At 59.0% G+C, this 16,544-nt stretch overlaps 4 protein-coding genes across 7 annotated transcripts in view; 1 reads left to right on the top strand and 3 right to left on the bottom strand.

Annotated features, from left to right (window-relative positions):
• Nucleotides 1-212: 212 nt before the first annotated feature.
• On the bottom strand, nt 213-5,087 carry MCRIP2 (MAPK regulated corepressor interacting protein 2). Of its 3 annotated transcripts, XM_081298334.1 has the most exons (5): nt 4,931-5,087; nt 4,720-4,849; nt 1,178-1,305; nt 828-929; nt 213-564 (listed from the first exon to the last, which is right to left on the bottom strand). In XM_081298334.1, the coding sequence occupies exons 1-5, from the start codon at nt 4,980-4,982 to the stop codon at nt 494-496; spliced, it is 483 nt and encodes a 160-aa protein (XP_081154460.1). In that variant the 5' UTR covers nt 4,983-5,087; the 3' UTR covers nt 213-493. The 3 variants fall into 3 exon arrangements, with proteins under 3 accessions (XP_081154460.1, XP_081154461.1, XP_081154459.1); XM_081298335.1 differs by lacking the exon at nt 828-929; XM_081298333.1 differs by lacking the exon at nt 213-564 and having other exon boundaries at nt 604-929.
• A 3,272-nt stretch (nt 5,088-8,359) lies between these two features.
• Nucleotides 8,360-10,138, top strand: METTL26 (methyltransferase like 26). Of its 2 annotated transcripts, XM_081299159.1 has the most exons (6): nt 8,362-8,929; nt 9,088-9,250; nt 9,369-9,428; nt 9,624-9,691; nt 9,780-9,858; nt 9,931-10,138. In XM_081299159.1, the coding sequence occupies exons 1-6, from the start codon at nt 8,733-8,735 to the stop codon at nt 9,976-9,978; spliced, it is 615 nt and encodes a 204-aa protein (XP_081155285.1). In that variant the 5' UTR covers nt 8,362-8,732; the 3' UTR covers nt 9,979-10,138. The 2 variants fall into 2 exon arrangements, with proteins under 2 accessions (XP_081155284.1, XP_081155285.1); XM_081299158.1 differs by having other exon boundaries at nt 8,360-8,929; nt 9,780-10,138.
• A 254-nt stretch (nt 10,139-10,392) lies between these two features.
• Nucleotides 10,393-14,696, bottom strand: WFIKKN1 (WAP, follistatin/kazal, immunoglobulin, kunitz and netrin domain containing 1). Its single transcript, XM_081298331.1, has 2 exons — nt 12,660-14,696; nt 10,393-11,930 (listed from the first exon to the last, which is right to left on the bottom strand). Exons 1-2 carry the CDS (start codon nt 12,852-12,854, stop codon nt 10,455-10,457), a joined length of 1,671 nt encoding a protein of 556 aa, XP_081154457.1. The 5' UTR covers nt 12,855-14,696; the 3' UTR covers nt 10,393-10,454.
• Nucleotides 14,697-14,725: 29 nt separating this feature from the next.
• RAB40C (RAB40C, member RAS oncogene family) overlaps nt 14,726-16,544 on the bottom strand; it is a 35,320-nt gene continuing 33,501 nt past the window's right edge. Inside the window, exon 6 of the mRNA XM_081298332.1 lies at nt 14,726-16,480. Coding sequence (XP_081154458.1) covers nt 16,200-16,480 — 281 coding nt within the window. The 3' untranslated portion in view covers nt 14,726-16,199. The remainder of the gene's footprint in view (nt 16,481-16,544) is intronic.

Here is a 16,544-nt window from a genome sequence, read left to right on the forward strand (position 1 = left end):
CAACAGTAAATGCCAATAGGAGAGCATTAGATGGGGCAGAGCTGGGTCCACAGACTTCCCAGCAAAAGGAGCTGGCTGAGGGCCCCAGGAAGACAGCTAGGTGAGAAGCCGAAGACAGAGTTGGACAGAGCTATAGCCCCTGCTAACCCAGAAGCACCAGAGTGGATGGCTGAAGGTACACTTAGCTGACACAAGGACCCCACACTCTCAAGTCAAGGCCACTCCAAAGGGCAGTTTCTCAACTTTATTAGCCTGCAGCTCTTCCCTGCCAGCCCCAGGGGCTGGTCCCTGGGCAGTGAGCCGGACTGAGGTCAGACAGGTTCCACTTCTGGCCCCTGCCAGCTTGGGACAGCTGGGCCAAGGAACCAAAGGTACAAAAGTCCAAATGTGGCACTTCAGGTGAGGCCAGCTTCTAGCCGACCACAAGGTGGAGGATATCATGGCCTTCTCTGGCCAAGGGTCCATCTTGGCAGTGTTCATTCCCAGGCAGCCACTATGAACAGCTGGTGATCCTAGCCAGGAACTGCTGTGCCCACCACTCGTCCAGGTCGATGGGCACAAAATCTGTGGGCAGAGCAGAAGCTGGACAGTGACATCACCTTCCAGACTGGTCACTGTCTCTGCCCTTAAGCTGAGCACAGGCCCCTCACTCAGATTCCAAACAGCAGGCATTGGGAAGAAGGGGTCCAGCTCAGGAGTCCCCTCCCCAAGCCCCTGGCAGGACCCAGGTCAGGACAGAGAGGCTAAGGGAAGACAGTAATATGGAGTAGGGCTCCCTTGGGGTACGGGGTCTGGGAGAATTCCTGGGAACAGGGCTGGGGGCTCACTCTGTAGCCGGGGATCGGGTGTCCTCTCCACGTACTGCACAGGCCTTGGCCCACTCTCACTGGCCTGGCCACCTTCCAGCTGTCGCTCCACCTGCTGCCAGGCTATAGGGGATGGGTGGTCAGGCTGAGCCAGACCCCTGGCAGCCCTTCCCTGCCGAGGGCCTAGTGGCCACCCTAGACTCAGGTCAGCATTGGGAGTAGGCAGTCTTCTGGGTGGTCACAGGACAGACTACAGAGAGCCAAGGAAAAGCACAGCCAGTTAGGCTGCAGCAGGCTGGAGGACCTGGGGTCATCCCAGTTCACCTCACTGGGACCCATAGCCCAAGCCATACCCTCTAGCCCTTCACTACCTTCGGACACAAAGCGGACATTCTCCTCGTGGGCCAGTGTGTAGGTCTCTTGGGTTCTCTCAAGAGATGGGGATGTGGTGAGGGGCCGCCGGCCATTCACTCGATTGAACACAAGTCTTGGCCCTGGACTGTGGGAGGGAGGAGACAGTATGGTCAGTACCCATCCAGGCCCAGGTGCCACCTGGCAGAGCCCAAGGGCAGCCTTGGGCCATGCCCACTGCTCCAGACCAGGCCCAGCCTGGCCCTTCCTCAACCACAGAGCAGTGGCCTGCAGCAGTTGATGGTGTAGGCCTCCCTTGCAGGCCCTGGGCAGTTCAGCTCACATCTGCAAACCTTGGTCCCAGGGAAGCAACTTTGGGCCAGGGAGGGATCACCAGCTGTATCCAACCTTGGCAGAGGCACAGCCAGTGCCCCTCTACACTGCCCTTCACCCCCACCAGACAGGCCTTCAACAGCCCAGGTAGACCTCAGTCATGAGTAGGTCTCTTCCCCAGCCCCACCTGGCAAGCGCATTTACTCCTCTACCTACACCTGATGTGGGAGAACAGACCTAACAGCTGGATGGTCTCTGCCACTCCCACTCCCTGGCTGCCCCCAGGCCCTGAGGGGATGAGGACCAAAAGCCTGTGAGAATCAAATGGGGGAGAGCGTGACCACAATCCAGCCCATTCCCCATGAGCCAGAGACAAGGGGCAATACAAGTGAGATGGCCCCCATGGCGCTGCACAGGATGTCCAGGGGGCCACTGAGCAGGTCCCAGCCAGGCAGGCCCAGGGCAGGGCTGAGCCCTGTGCACATGATGCCCACACGAAGCCCAGGGTGGGGCCGTGGAGGGAATGGAGCCGCACCTACAGCAGGAGGTGGGAGCCAGAGTCCTGGGCTGCGCCTGCCGCTCCACCAGGCACTCGCGGTCCCGGGCGGCCTGCTCGCCTTCCTGGGCTCAGGTGCCCCACGCCGCTCTGGGTTCCTCCTCGGGTGAGAGGGGCACTAAAATAAAGAGGAGGGTCTTGAGGGGCGCAGGGTCCTGCCAGCCCCAGGGCCGGCAGGGTCTTGTTGCCACAGAGAACCTTAGATGTGCAGGTGGAGACTGAGAAGGGGCAGCGGCTCCTCCCCAACCTCGAGACTGCCTGAGCTTCTGCGCAAGCCGGGGCATAAAAGTCTGTCCTCCTCTTGGCAACCTCCCCTTGCCTGCAACCACCCCCACCTTGAAAGACTTCAAACACCAGGAAAGCTTGGAGATGGGACATCAAATTTTTAAGAGGAAGAAATGCAACTGGCCCTATGAACTACAAGGGATCTAGGTGGTGGTGCTCAGGCTGATATGGGGTCCCAGCAAGGCAACCCACTACCCCACCAGTTATATAAAGCCCAGGCTCTGTGAGGGGAAGAAACAGCCCCAGTATGCACCTGTGAAGGATAGCCAACCTATATCAGCTTTTAGGAATGCTGTGCAGGCAAGTGCCAGCCCACAGACCTCCTCTTTTATCACTTCCTCTCATGTTTCCCCTCCACCACTTCCAAGGTAGACCAGCAGCCTATTTTTTTGGCCCAAGAACCTGGGCTGGAAAGAAGTAGGAAGGGGACAGCAACAAGATTCAGCATTAGTCCTGGCCTCAGAGCTCACACCCCTGACCCAGTACCAACCCTCAAGCCAGCCTCCTTCATGTGTTCTTGCTGGCCACAGGCCCTACCTCCCCACCTCTGGTGGTCCCTGCATGCCCCCTACCACCCTTGGGGACAGGTAATCATACTGCCCCATTTTGTCTCCTTCTCTCTCAACAGGACTGCCAGAGGTGCCGATCTAGCTGGCCTGTCCACTTTCAAAGGCAATGCCCACATCCATGCCTAGCCTGAACTGGAGCCCATACATTTAGCAGGTCAGGAACTCTGGGACTGCTGTGTGCCAGCAGGACAGGCAGTGGCCACCACTGCCCTTCTCCCACAATTGGTCAGATGAATGATGGGTGGTCAAAGGTACTAAGCAAGGAAGCTGTGGGAGTGTTAGGTGGGTGATTTTGGAGGGTGGCCCCTGAGAAGAAGCAAGAGTGGGGGCCACATATGGAATTGCCAGAATCTCCTAGCCTAAGGACTAGGACTGGGTGCAACCCACTGACCTCAGAGGAAATGAGAACAGTGAGCCCTGCCCAGTCCAGTAGAACTGAAGGCCACCCCCCTCCTCCGCTTTCTCCTCCAGCATGCCTGGCTTGGCTGACTAATGGAAAACCTCAGGTGTCCACACCACATCTGGTCTCCTGGGGGTCTATGCTCTAGAGAAAACAGCCAGTGGGCCTGGGGGTGTCCCTTGAAGTCCTTACCCACTTAGGGCAATATCATTACCTTACCCTCTTCCTTCCTGCCTCCTTGACACTGCTCCCAACTCTGCCAGGGACCTGCCCTTGCTGTCCGCAGCAATGGAGCCTTGGAGAGGAAGAAGCTCCCCCAGGTAAGAGGTGTGGGTTCCATCAGCCACTCCAGCCTACACCCCCTGACTGAATAACCACAGGTGGCTACACACTAGAGTGCCTCAGCTTCCTCCACTGGGTGGAACAACCAGTACATGGACTGATGTCAGCCAAATGTCCCCAAGACCCCACTCACCCCCTCCCCAGGGCGCACCTCTGGCCTAGGACACTTCCGCCAGAGAGCCTCAGCATGTCAATGTGTCCCTCAATCAGGAAGCACCCCTCTCCAAAAAGTCAGTCACCTGACCCTACATCCCTCCACTTGTGGATTCTGAGCCCCAGCAGCTGAGAGGGGCATGGAGACACAGCACCCCCAGCTGTAGCTAACCTGCAATTCTGGACCCCTGGGGGCTGTCAGTTCTCAGCTTGGAAAGCCCCCACCTCCTGGGGTGTGCCCCACACTGCCTCAGGGAGCCCGGAGCTGATTCTGTGCCACCCCCACCTGGGGCCTAGGCGGGAGCAAAGTCCACAGGCTCCAGAAGGAAACAGTGGAGTAAATTGAGCCAAAGGAGTAAAAGGTTCAACCCTGGGGGAGGAGGCTAACCTCCAGGTCATGGACCCTGGAGGGCAAAGTGGCTGGGAACGAGCCTCCTTGGGGGCACTGGGCAGGCGGCTGGTTAGGAAAGGAAGGAAGCTGCAGGCCCTAAGGCACCGGGGCATTTGCTGGAAAGGAGGGGACTCCAGTGCCCCAGGATGTCTGGGGTGAAGGGCAGAGGGCTGGGGCCTGGCAGAGCAAGAGGGAAACACGTGCACCTCTCCTACAAGGACACCCAGGAGACCTTGAGGGCCTGCGCCCTGGGCAGCTCTTCCCAGCCCTTGACCTCGGCCGTCCAAAAGAGATCCGTTATACAGCCCAAGGTCGCCCGGTGCGTCTGCCTCTGCCACCCGGAGCCCCCTTGACCCACGAGCGGATCACAGGCCGGCGGGCCCCACGTGGCCAGGAGTGTCCACGCTAGCCAGGCCGAGCCCTAAGGCCCAGCCAGGTGGGCGGAAGCACGAGCAAGCTAACCGGTGCGCCCCGCCGGCGTCCACCGACCTCTCCCCAAGGTCATTCTCCAGGCCGCCGGCGGCCACGCTCACCTCGACAGGGGCCAGGGTCCGGGCTGCGGCGCCAAGGGCTGAGCCCGCGGGGGTGGCGAAGCCGGCGGCGCGGGCTGCCGGCATTTCAGGAGCTCACCGAGCCTGCTCTCCACCTGCTGCTGCGGGGGACCTACGGGCGCGGGGAGGGCACGTCAGTAGCCGCGGGTCCGCGATGCCCGCGCCCGCCCGCGCTCCCGACCGCTGGGCGCACCTGTGCGGCGCTGTGCGACCAGCTTGCTGGGCCCCTTGGTGATGGTGTACATGGTACGCCTGCCCGCACCCAGGGCCGCTCCGCCCTCACTCGGCCGCCGTCCCCGCCCGCCGGCCGGATCTGCACCCTCCGACCGCTAGCGCTCCGCGGCGAGGCGGGCGTGGCCCCTTTAAGGGCAGCGGGCGGAGCAGGGCAGAAGGCGGAGCGGCTCGTGCACGATCCCCGGCCCTTAAAGGGGCCGCGTGCCGGTGCCGGACTGGCACGTCTCGCTGGCGGCGCTCCCAGCTGTCGGGCATCTGGTAGTGATGCGATGCTGTAGTGCGGTCTTTGCGACCTCCAGGCGGAGTCCTCCGTGAGCGGTGACTTAGCCCTTAACAGGAGAGAGGGCGCTCTGCCTTGGGTGCTAGGGAGTTTTACTGGGGGCCTCTCTGCATGGGGGTGGGGGTCTGTGCTGAGGGTATCTGTAGTGAGGGGGAACCTGTGCTGAGGGGTGCTCTGCACAACGCTGGAAGCAAGGGAGCTTCTGCGTATGTTTCAAGGTCCTCAACCAAGTGCCTGGAGAGGTCTGGGCCGGTATTGGGAGTCACCTTCATCTTAGGGAGTCTAAGAAGAGAAAAGGGGTGAATTTAGCAGGGAATGGGAAGTAACAGTGCCCCCAGGTGGATGCAGGAAGCCTGGAGGCCCAACACCAGGTCTAAGCTGGGAAGGGTGGAGGAAGGTCAGCTCCACTCCAGCCCCAAGGCTACTCAGAAATCAGATCCTCTGTGTCCCTGCTGGGCTGCCCCAGGTGTCTGAGGCAGGAGGATCGCAAATTTGAGGCCAGCCTGGGTAACTTAGTGAGACCCTATCTCAAATTAAAAAGACTGGGGATGTAGATCAGCGCCCCTGAGTTCAGTCCCCAGTGCTGTAATGTGTGTGTGTGTGTCTCTCCACCTGGCACCTCTTTATTTGGAGTAAGAGTTTTTATAAATGTAATCAAGGCAGCGACTTCAGTATGAATCTATCCTGAATTAAGGTGGCCCTAACTTGAGGGTTGGGGCCCTTTTAAGGGAGAGATCTGGACACAGAGGAAGGCTGTATGAAAATGGAGCATAGGAGCTAGGGTTGTGGCTCAGCAGTAGAGTGTTCACCTAGCATATGTGCAGCCCTGCATTCGTTCCTCAGCACCACATAAAAATTAAAAAAAAAAAAATTGGAACAGAGACTGGAGCAATGTGGCCATAATCTGACAGTTTCTAGAGTAAATAAATGTATTTTCTAAAAGTCACCATGTTTGGGGATAATTTATTATAGCAGTTAAACAAACTGATATACCCAGGAGAGTGGTGGAAGGAGGGATGGGAGGGAGCGCTGCATAGGGCCTGAGAAGGAAAGTGGGGGTGTTGGACCCCCACTGGATAGTGGGGGGCAGGCAATGAAAAGTGGGCAGATGAGCTGGGATCTAGGAAAGAGGCTGGGCCCTGCTGTTGACTTGGGGTGAGGTGGGACATGGCCCACAGGCCCTTTTGTGAGTGAGAATGGCATAGGATTGACCCTCACTCATCAGGCATTGCCTAAGCATCTTCTGTAGGCCAGACCCCAAGACAATGACAGGCTGGGAGGAGGGGAAGTGTGTCCAGGGAATAAGAAAGGATGAGGCAAGGGCCAGTAGGTGCTGCAGGACAAGGGAATCCCTTGTTTCTTTCCACAACATACAACCAAGGACCTGTGGCTTGCTGAGTCCTGGTGATTTGGTCACATGTGGAAAGGTGGCCCCTGCTATGGTGCCTCCTACCCAGTATACATACATCCCTCAGGCCTAAATTCAGTCTCTGGCACTTGACTTCAACAAGGTCAACCCTGGCTATCCAGGGGAATGTTATCCCACAGAGGTCCCAGACTGCTGCTAGCATCTAACACACTTGCCTGCCAGGAAATGTGTGATCCCACACACGGACTGCGGAATAGCCAGTCCGCCACCTCATCTGCTTCTCTGCCAGGCGCTGAGCTCTGGCAGTGCGGAGGCCAGGTGGAGTGATGGATGCAGCAGGGGTGGGGGTGGGGGTGGTATCGGCCAGAGTCCAGTACCATTAAGCACAATGCCATTTGCTGAACATTGTGAACAGTTCCTTAAAGCAGGATTCCTGCCTGTGTGCAGAGAGTCCCAGGGGAAGCCTGGGTTGTGAGTAGCACACCTCTACCTAGGTGGTCCCCTGGCTGTCAAAGTCCTCCAGGTCCTCCTGGAGCTACACCCTCACCTGCTGCAGAACCCAGTCAGGATCACTACCAACACTGTATGTACTCAATATCCACTTCACAGGGCTGGGGCTGTAGCTGGTTTGATCCTCAGCACCAAATAAAAATAAATAAAATAAAGGTATTGTGTCCAACTACTTCTAAAAATAAACATTAAAAATAAAACAAAGGCATTCAGTCCATTTACAACTACAAAAAAAGTTGATAAAAATGAAAAAAATATATATATCCACTTCACAGTGCTGTTTGGAGGAGGGGAAGCCCGCCAGTCCTCAACTGGCTGCTTCTCTCATTTTAAAATAAAAATGGAAACAATACATGGTGCGGAGGATCCAACACAGTGCCTCACACTTGGTAGGCAAGTGCTCTGCCACTGAGCTCCAGCCCCAGCCCAACTGGCTGCTTTCTTGAGGGAGCCATCCTAAGTGGCAGCCCTACAGCATTGTCCCTGGGACTCATCACTAGCCCTCCCTGGTCTAAACACATTCACATCCCATCCATCCTGGCCATTGGCCAACCTTGGATATGCCCTCAGCAGCAACCACAGGCTAAAGTCCTAGTCAGCGGCCACCCTCAGCTCTGGTCCGCAAGACGTGGGGTATGGGGGTTCTTGGCCAGTCCTGACTGCAGAGCACTGCCCTCTGCATTTTCTGGAATCGGACCCTCTGAGAGGTGGACCCTAAGCTGAGTATTCTAAGAAGCTCCCTTCAGTACACACACATCGCAACGTCAGACTAGATTTCATGGGTCTCTGCTCCCGCTATCTATCCCGCTAGGGACCCCGAGCGGGCGCTGGTCATCTCCGTGTTAGAGAGAAGTCCTGAGCATCACTGAGTGCCAGGCCAGACCAACTGGGTCCCAGTGAGATCCCGCAACCAGGGCCCCAAATCGGGCCCTGCCCATCAGGCCCCTTTCACCAACCCCAAGCAAGGCCCTGCCCACCAGAGGGCCTCACTAGGACCACGCCCACCAGACTCCCACTACGGCTCCGCTCCCATCGACAACCGAGTGCCCATGGTTGTCATGGTTTCCATGGCCAAGGCTCGAATGAAAGCTGTCTTCAGATCTGCATTCTCCATCTGCGTTCGTTTTTCGGACTCCAAGATGCATCACGAGACCAAATTCAGGTGACGATAACGCATGCGCTGTGCCCGCTGCGCGGCAGGCTGCGTCATAATTCTTAGGTCTTGTGGCAGCTCCCTTTACTCAGCTGCGCCGCTGGTGTAGTGGTATCATGCAAGATTCCCATTCTTGCGACCCGGGTTCGATTCCCGGGCGGCGCATGTGGTTGTTTTCCCTTTTTCCGATCTCTGGAACCAGCTCCAGCTCACCGCAGCCATGAAGAGCAGAGCAGACTTGAGGGAAGTAGGAAGCACCGGTTCCGGTGCAGGGAGAGACAGGCTCTCTGAAAACACTGGCGCGCAGTGGTGACGCGGTTCATAACCAAGAGGCGTCCATAAACCAGCAGCATCAGCCACCAGGGCCCCTCTCGGGGCTGCGGACCCACCCTTTAAGGTGTGTCGCGCGTCCTCGTGTCAGTTGTCCAACTCCTGGCAGCGCGGTGGCGATGCTGGTGGCGGCGGCCGCGGAGCGAAACAAGGAGCCCATCCTGCGCGTGCTGCAGCAGTACGTGGACCCTGCGCAACGCGGCGTCCGCGTGCTCGAGGTGGCCTCTGGTTCCGGCCAGCACGCCGTGCACTTCGCGCTGGCCTTCCCGCACGCGGAGTGGCAGCCGTCCGACGTGGACCAGCGCTGCCTGGATAGGTGCGACGGGTGCGGGCTGCCAGAGAGGGTGGCCGGGCAGGGGTGCGGGACCAGGCTGTGGAAGCGGTAGAGCTGCGGGCCCGCTGCTCGGCTCTCCGGGCTCCTGGTGAAGCGACTGCAGGGCCCTCTGCCTCTCGCTCATCCGCTGCCCTCCACAGCATCGCCGCCACCACGCAAGCCCAGGGTCTGTCTAACGTGAAGGCCCCGCTGTACCTGGACGTGACCTGGGAGTGGGAGCACTGGGGAGGGATCCTGCCGCACTCGCTGGACCTGCTGCTGTGCATCAACATGAGCCACATCAGTCCCTTAAGCTGCACCAAGGTGGGTGGCTGCAGAGATGTCTCGGGAGAGAGTGGCGGCCAGGATAGCCCTGTCTCCAGCAGGGGTTCTCCAGGGTCTGGGAAGGTGACTCACCCTGCCTTGCCTCCTCCCCCTCCAGGGGCTTTTCAGAGCTGCTGGACATCTGCTCAAACCCAAGGCTCTGCTCGTCACCTATGGGGTGAGTTGTCCTGCCCCAGGTCCTTTCCCCTCTTATGGCCTGCTGGGCTCTGCCCAGGCTCCACCTGGTCCTAGGCTTCCCCTTTTGGGGGCAGAAAAGGGGTGTCCTTTTCATTCTTCAGACCTCAGCCTGCCAGCATGTCCATGGCCCACTGGGGAATGACTGGCCCTGGTTCTATGCCCCCTGTCCATGCAGCCCTATGCAGTCAATGGGAAGATCTACCCCAAGAGCAACGTGGACTTTGACTTGACCCTAAGATGCAGGTCAGAGCTGGGTGAGAGGGGCCTGGAGAGGTGGGCTGGGTGTCCCTGGTTGGCCCTGGCCAAGACCCTACCTTCCTCCCTGCTGCAGGAACCCAGAGTGGGGACTGAGGGACACAGCCCTTCTTGAGGACCTGGGTAAGGCCAGTGGCCTGCTCCTGGAGAAGATGGTAGGCAGGGTGAGCTGGGGTGGAGTGGCCTTCCTGGGGCCCAAGGGCCACTCCAGCAAAGTATTTCTGTAGGTGGACATGCCAGCCAACAACAAGTGCCTGATTTTCCGGAAAGAATAACTTCTCCCCTTCATCCTGCGTGCATGTGCCCAAGTCTGGGCACAAACCAGAACTCCATCCCTATCTCCCTGGACCAGGTTTCTGGAATGACCAGCCCCACCAGTATGGGCTCATGGAACCTGGGCCCAGACTGCCTTGGAATAAAGCACTTTCTGCTGCCCATTGAGTATCTACCACACTGTGGGACGGGTGGGAAGAAGGGTCTGGCCTGTTGGCATCTAGGGCCTCAAGGGACCAGCAGAATGGAGTTGGTCCCCACCTGTGAAGCAGGAGGTCCCCAGGGTGAGCTGCTTCTCCTTGGAGACCTCAGATGGAGCCAAAACCCCAGTTGGTTGAAGACCCCAGCTTGGTAACAGGCCAAGGGGTGGGGACACCTGGAAGGGTAACAATCCCCCACCGACAGCAGCCCATGAGTTCCAGGGGCAAGGAAGAGCTTTTATTCATCAGAAAGATGGGCAGGGTGGGGAAGGGCAGGGCTAATCTTGGAAGCGGTTCAGCAGCTCACAGGCCTTCTTTTCCAGCAGCTCTGATATTTTCTTCACCCGCTTCTCGCTGGCGGCGCGCACGTAGCTGCCAGGGTCCAGCACGGCCACACCATCTCGTACTTCACCCATGATGACAAGTGGCCCATCGCCGGCAGACACATTGGGACAGGGGCAGGCCCAGTCCATGCCGCTTAGTGTCACCTCCAGGTACTTGGTGCCCAAAAACTTGAGGCCCATCTTGTCATCCTTCAGTACGTCGTCCAGAGCCACACGGGCAATGCCGCCCGCAGCCTCTGGTTCCTCCAGCACCTCAGTGAGCCGCCCCACGATGGCAAAGTCACTGCGACACAGGCTCAGCGCCAGTTTGCTTCTGAGGCGACAGGCCCGGCAGGGTGGTGTACGAGGCACAGGGCAGGCGTCCTCACAGCGCTCTCGGCTCTCAAAGTTGTTGCCATTGCCCTCGCAGCCACTGTATAGGAAGGGCAGGCACCGCTGCAGAAGTGGGCTATAGGCCCAGCGTGGCTCCCAGCCCTGGCAAGGCCCCTGCACTGCTGGCAGGGTGCAGGCATCCCCAGGGCCGCGGGTGCAGGCCTGTTGGCACGCCTCATATGTCTCGAAGCCTCGGGTGGCCCCATCACACTCGAGAGCGGGGAAGGTCATGCAGCCTCCGCGCTGTGGATCGAAGTTCCAGAGCACATGATGTGGGGAGGCAGGGCCTGAACAGGCCTGCGTGCCAGGCAGGCACTCTGCCAGAGTGGGCACGCCATGGGCCTTGTCCCTGGCTGGCTCCCGCTGGACCACAGAGAGTGGGAAGTCAGCCCTCAGCAGGCCTGCGGCATTGCGTGCAGTGCAGGTGTAAAGGCCAGCATCCTCTGGCCGGGCATTGTAGAGTACCAGCTGCCCGATGCTAGTGACCACCACATTGCCATACATCTGATCAGGGCGCAGGATAAGGTTCTCCTGCTGGTGGCTCTGCTTTTCCCAGGTCACAGCAGGTGGCGGGCGGCCACTGACCTCGCAGTGGAGGCTGGCCGTGCCCCCCACATGCACTGCTTGTGGGGAGGGACTGCTGTACAGGACAGGTGGCATGGGGGCAGCCCCCAGCGTAGGCCGGGCTGTGGTCTCTGGTGGCCCTGGACTGCTGGGTGGCCAGCTGAGGACATGCTTGCAGGGCACCACGTGTAGGTGGAGGCCTCGCAGGCAGGCCTCAGCATCCATGTAGCAGCGATTGTAGTAGGTGAGGCCGTCGGAGGCACAGGTGAAGTGGGGCTCCTTCTCACAGCGGTCACGGCAGCGGCACACAGGCTGCCCATCCCAGATGTCACAGTCAGAACCCTGCTGTGGGCACTTGAAGCCCTCACAGGAGGCTGCTGTGGTGGGTGCAGCTGGGCCATCTGGGAATCGGGCTGCCACGCAGCTCTGTAGCCCACACACGTTGGCACAGCACTTCTCCGAGGCAGCGCAATCCTGGGGGAGGCAGGTAGCTCAGCAGAGCCCTGAGGCCCTCCCACCTGGCCCAGGGTCTCCACCTTGCCCCTGCTCCAGGGAGTACAGATGCCTGCAGCTACAGCCCCTGTGGCCTCTCCCTGAGCTGGCTTTCCCTCTGGAAAGTGGAGGAAGTGCTTTTTGTCCAGTATGATAAGCTTCAAAGCTGGTCACATATCACCTAACTGAATCTTTAACATCCCCAAGCAGGACTCACCATGGTTCCCTCCCCGTGTGCCAAGGCCCTGGCTCAATGGCAAATTTGGGCTAGGGTGTGGCTTAGTATGAGGGAGGACCTGGTTCTGCCCTGGCATCATACAGAAAAAAGCATCCCCCCACCATCACAGATGGCCATGTGCCAACCCTCTGGTCACCCCTTTCCCAGTGTGAGGGAAGGGCGATGGCCCACAGTAAGATTGCTGTGCAAGGGAAAATTCAGAGGCCTGTGTCCACTCTGGTCTTCACAGGATAACTGCTGCCCAGGCAGGAAATAGACAGGTCTGGTGAGGAAAAGGGGATCCCATTCTCAGACAGATGAGGGCAAAGATAGGGTATGACCCGGGCCCCTTGTATGGGGAATGGCCAAAACCTTGGCGGAAGAATGTGGAGAGCCCCAGTAGGAAGTGGGTTCCTAGGGCTGCCCTTCACCCCCAGGGAAAGGGCTAGGATGGGGCCAAGCACCCAAGACTCCTTGGAATTCCCCACACTCACCTGGTCCCTGGCGCACTCTCGCTCACAGGTGCTCTGGGCGTCTACCCACAGGCTGGGGCTGAGCTGGTTGGGGCACAGGCCGGGGTGGTTCCCTAGCTCTGGCAGCAGGCCAGCCCCCAAGGCCAGTCTGATGATGAGGAACAGAGGCAGGAACAGTTGCAGGGCGGGCATGGGGACCACAGGGCCAGGGGGCATAGCCGTGTGGCTGCCAGCCCCTCCTGGGGCCCCACAGAGCCCAACACTCTGCAGGCATCCACTCTCTGGGGCTACCTGGCTGGCCCTTCCTCTCCCCCGATTATTCTTTGGGTTCCCCTTTGGCCCCTGAGGCTGGAGCCCACTGCAAATGCTCCCCCTGGCCCCAGACAGGTGGGTTTTGGAATCTCAGAGCTCTCTCTGTGTAGCCCTTCCCCTCCCTAATCTGTCTCCTCTCTCAAACACTGCAGGCTGCTCCCAGGTCCTGGTCAGCATAGGGAGAGGAGGGGAGGCTGGGGAGGGGCCAGGGCTCAATAGCGCAGGGTCATCGAGGGGCGGAGAAGGGCTAGCTCTGGCCAGAGAGGAGGAGAGGAGGGGGATGACACAGTAGCTGGAATCCCTCCCTCCATAGGCTGAAGTCAGCTGGGGTCAGTTTCCTTGAAGACCCTCCTCCTTCGATTTAGGGGGGAGGGGTGAGGCCAAGGAACTCAGCAGCTTTTGTCCCCACCCTTTGGTCTCCCATGTGGGGGGAGTTCAGGCCCCTACCTCACCCCAACTGACCACAGGCCTGGGTTTCCCCAAGGCAGGTCCAGGTGGTACCTGTCACCTTTGAGTCCAGGTGAGGCACAGGGGTGCTATTTCAGCCCAGCAGATGGGGAGGGGGTCTGTTCACTTCCTGGGAAGAACACCACTTTCTCCATGTCCCTGTCAGGGTCACAACCTGCCAGCAGATCTTGAAGTACATGTGGAATCTGCAGGGGTGAGGCCTTGGCAGCTCAGGCCCTGAGCCGACACAGAACTTTGCATTCCCAGAGATACCCACTTTGCTGGAGCCTCTGGCTCTGGCTCTGGCCTTGGCCCAGGCCCTTCCTGGGCTGAGCAAGGAAGGGCATAAGTGAGGCCTGCCCAGCACCAGGATATGGCTCCACATGGGTATCCACCCAGGGTCCATAGGGATGGCCAAGTCCAAGGGCCCTAAACGAGCAAAGTCCTACAAACTACCCAGGGCCGGCAAGCACCCAGGAGTCTCTCCCTGCCCCCAGCTGCCTGGCCTGACCTGGGGGCCAGCTGGGCTGAAGGCCCCTCCTCCACTGGGGAGATCAAAGGCTCCTGGCAGGACAAAGGGCCGCTTGGAATTTGCCCTTCCAAACCCTTCTGAGGCTCCAGAGGTCTGGGGGCCCCAGGAAGTAGCCCTGAGTCTGACCTCCTGACCCAGGAGGCAGGGTAATAAAGAGCTTGGTCTGGCCAGAATGGAACCAAGAGATGGCTGCCAGGCGCCAATGTCTCCTGACTTACCCAGGGGCTATGGGGAGCTGGCCCCTGATAATGAGGGGTGGGTGGCTAGGCCAGCCTACAGATGGGGTCAGGACAGGAGCTCACTGCAGCCTGGCAGCCCCAGCATGGGGGTGCCCAAGGCCTAGACCACTCCCAAGGAGCAGCATGTGTCCCTGGAGTGTAGGGCCATCTGCGGAGTACAGCATTCTTATCCTGCTCAGGTCTGACCTCCAGGACATGACTCACCCCTGGCTGAGAAGGATTCGGCAGAGTCCCACCCTTGGGGTTCCTGAAGCTGTGGCAAACTGTGGGTGCTGGAAATAAGGGCTCCACATGAGGAGGCGTTGCCCTAGGACTTGTACACTGTGCACAGACCAGGCCAGCCCAGCCCACCCTCAGCCCTTGTTTACAGGTATGCAAACCTAGTGTGCCTGCAGGTCATCAAGGTCAGCTCCTGAAGACAAAGGGCTCAAAAAAGCTGGGGCTCAAATGGGCAGGCACAAAGCTGTGGTGGTCCCTGTGCAGGGCACCACTGCCAGACCCACCCACCCCCACCACAGCCCATAAAATTGGACTGACCTTACAAAACCAACAGGGAGGGCACAGCTGAGTTACATTTACTGTACAAAGAAACGGAAGAACAGCTCAAAGGACACAGGAATGCAGGGTCCAGCAGCAGTGAGGGTAGTGTTGATATGGTGCACGTGGGACTGTCCAGCTCCTCAAAATGAAGTCTGTGTAGCTCTGTTCACAACTCCAGAGAAAAGGGCATTGCTGGCAGCAACAGGGCTGCTGGGGTTGGGAGATGGTAGAGCCACCCCTGACACAAGCTCCCCAGCACAGGAGCCATCTCCCAGTACAGCCATGGTGCTGCGTCTGCATGTCCACCGGTGCCCTGAAACACCTGCAGCAGGACTGTCCTGTACCACGTGCACTATGAAGGACCCAGAGAGAGGGGTCCCAGCCCAAGGAGGGCTCCTTGGTGGCTGGGGCCCTAGGGCAGGAGGTAGAGTTGAGCACCAGTGAGGCTGAGGGTAGGGGTGCCAGGCAAGGGGGCAGCACTGAGAAGGACCAGGCCATGGCTTCATGGGGTGAGGATAAGGACACTGTGCACCGGCACAAGGGCTGCTGGGAGGTCCTCCAGAGGGGCCCAAGGTGCAGACAAGACTGCTGTCCAGGCAGTACTAAGAAACAGGTCAAAGAGGTTCCAGTAGCATGTGACCTCACAGGCAAAAGGGCACCACAGATGAAAACGAGCTGCTGGGAAAACAAGTCCTGGCAGTGTCTGGAGGTTCAGATGCCAACACTGTCACTCCAGTGTCACTCGCAGATCTACAGAAGGCTCTATAGATCTCCTTGACCTGGAGACCTGATCTATGTAGTGAGTATTTACCGAGGGTGCCCAGTTATAGCAGGCAGGGACCCTGGAATGGCTGAGGGGGGTCCCTCACACCCTGCTTCTCCCCTTTCCTGTAAGTCACACATCCTTGCCTATGCCCAGCACACTGATCTCCAGAGTTATACGCTGGGGCCAAGACCTCTGCCAGAAGCTTCTGGGGTACCCTGTTTCTCACTGGCATGGGCAGTGCCAACACCCCAGGCAAATTGGATGTAAATCTAAAGAACTCCTGTTCCAACTGCACCTCCTGCCATCACTCCTCAAGCCCCTCTTTCCCCAGATGTATGGGCCCTCCTCATGGCTGCTGTGGCGTGAAGAGGCAAGCTCACCACAGAGATGCATCCATCTTCCCTGACAGCCTTTTAAAAAATGTACAAAACAGGCAAAATGTTCTCTATATAAATAAGGAAGGGGAGCCAGGCTCCCTCCTGGCCCAAGCCCAGGCAGCCTGGAGTCTGGGGTTGATTCAGACCAGGGTCTCCGTAGCACCAGCAGCCCAGCTACCCAAAGGCCCCTAGGCCTCATCCATGGAGTGTGCTCTCCCCTCCACCTAGCTGGGTGTGGAGGAGAACCGGACGCTTCCGAAACAGGCTGTGTGGCCAAGTCTTCCTGCCCGGGAGCGCTCTTCCACCACTGAGCCTCCCCGAGTCTGCAGAGTGGTGCCTGCTGGCCTGCTAGGAGATCTTGCAGTTGCTCCGAGAACAGTTCTGGGGAGGGCTTTGGGGTGGGCGGATGGACTTGGACCTCTTGAGACTGTTGCCCTTGCTACTGCTGCCTCCAGCTCCACTGGCCAGGGAGTAGGAGCGACCATGCATCATGACGGCATTCATGCCGTTAGCCATGGAGAAGGACTTGAGATGGCTCTTGATGGTAACGGGTAGTGGAAGCTTGTCAATGAGGTGCACTGGGGTGCAGGAGACAATGGCACGGCAGCAGAGGTCCTGCAGGCTGAACACTGTGGCAGGGGGAATCAGATGGGGGCCAGGAGGCCCACTAAGATATGTGCTGAGGAGCTGCCC

This window comes from Spermophilus citellus, assembly GCF_964194105.1.
Source record: "Spermophilus citellus genome assembly, chromosome: 6".
NCBI classification, from domain to species: Eukaryota; Metazoa; Chordata; class Mammalia; order Rodentia; family Sciuridae; genus Spermophilus; species Spermophilus citellus.

Bases quoted from the DNA above. Each gene is read 5' to 3' on its own strand.
- MCRIP2 (XM_081298333.1), bottom strand. From the start codon at position 4,982: ATGTACACCATCACCAAGGGGCCCAGCAAGCTGGTCGCACAGCGCCGC. The intron at 4,850-4,930 runs GTGCGCCCAGCG...CCGCGCCCGTAG, and splicing joins GGTCGCACAGCGCCGCACAG to GTCCCCCGCAGCAGCAGGTG. The intron at 930-1,177 runs GTAGTGAAGGGC...CATCCCCTATAG, and splicing joins TGTCCGCTTTGTGTCCGAAG to CCTGGCAGCAGGTGGAGCGA.
- METTL26 (XM_081299158.1), top strand. From the start codon at position 8,733: ATGCTGGTGGCGGCGGCCGCGGAGCGAAACAAGGAGCCCATCCTGCGC. The intron at 9,429-9,623 runs GTGAGTTGTCCT...CTGTCCATGCAG, and splicing joins CTCTGCTCGTCACCTATGGG to CCCTATGCAGTCAATGGGAA. The intron at 9,692-9,779 runs GTCAGAGCTGGG...TCCCTGCTGCAG, and splicing joins GACTTGACCCTAAGATGCAG to GAACCCAGAGTGGGGACTGA.
- WFIKKN1 (XM_081298331.1), bottom strand. From the start codon at position 12,854: ATGCCCCCTGGCCCTGTGGTCCCCATGCCCGCCCTGCAACTGTTCCTG. The intron at 11,931-12,659 runs GTGAGTGTGGGG...TGCCTCCCCCAG, and splicing joins GAGAGTGCGCCAGGGACCAG to GATTGCGCTGCCTCGGAGAA.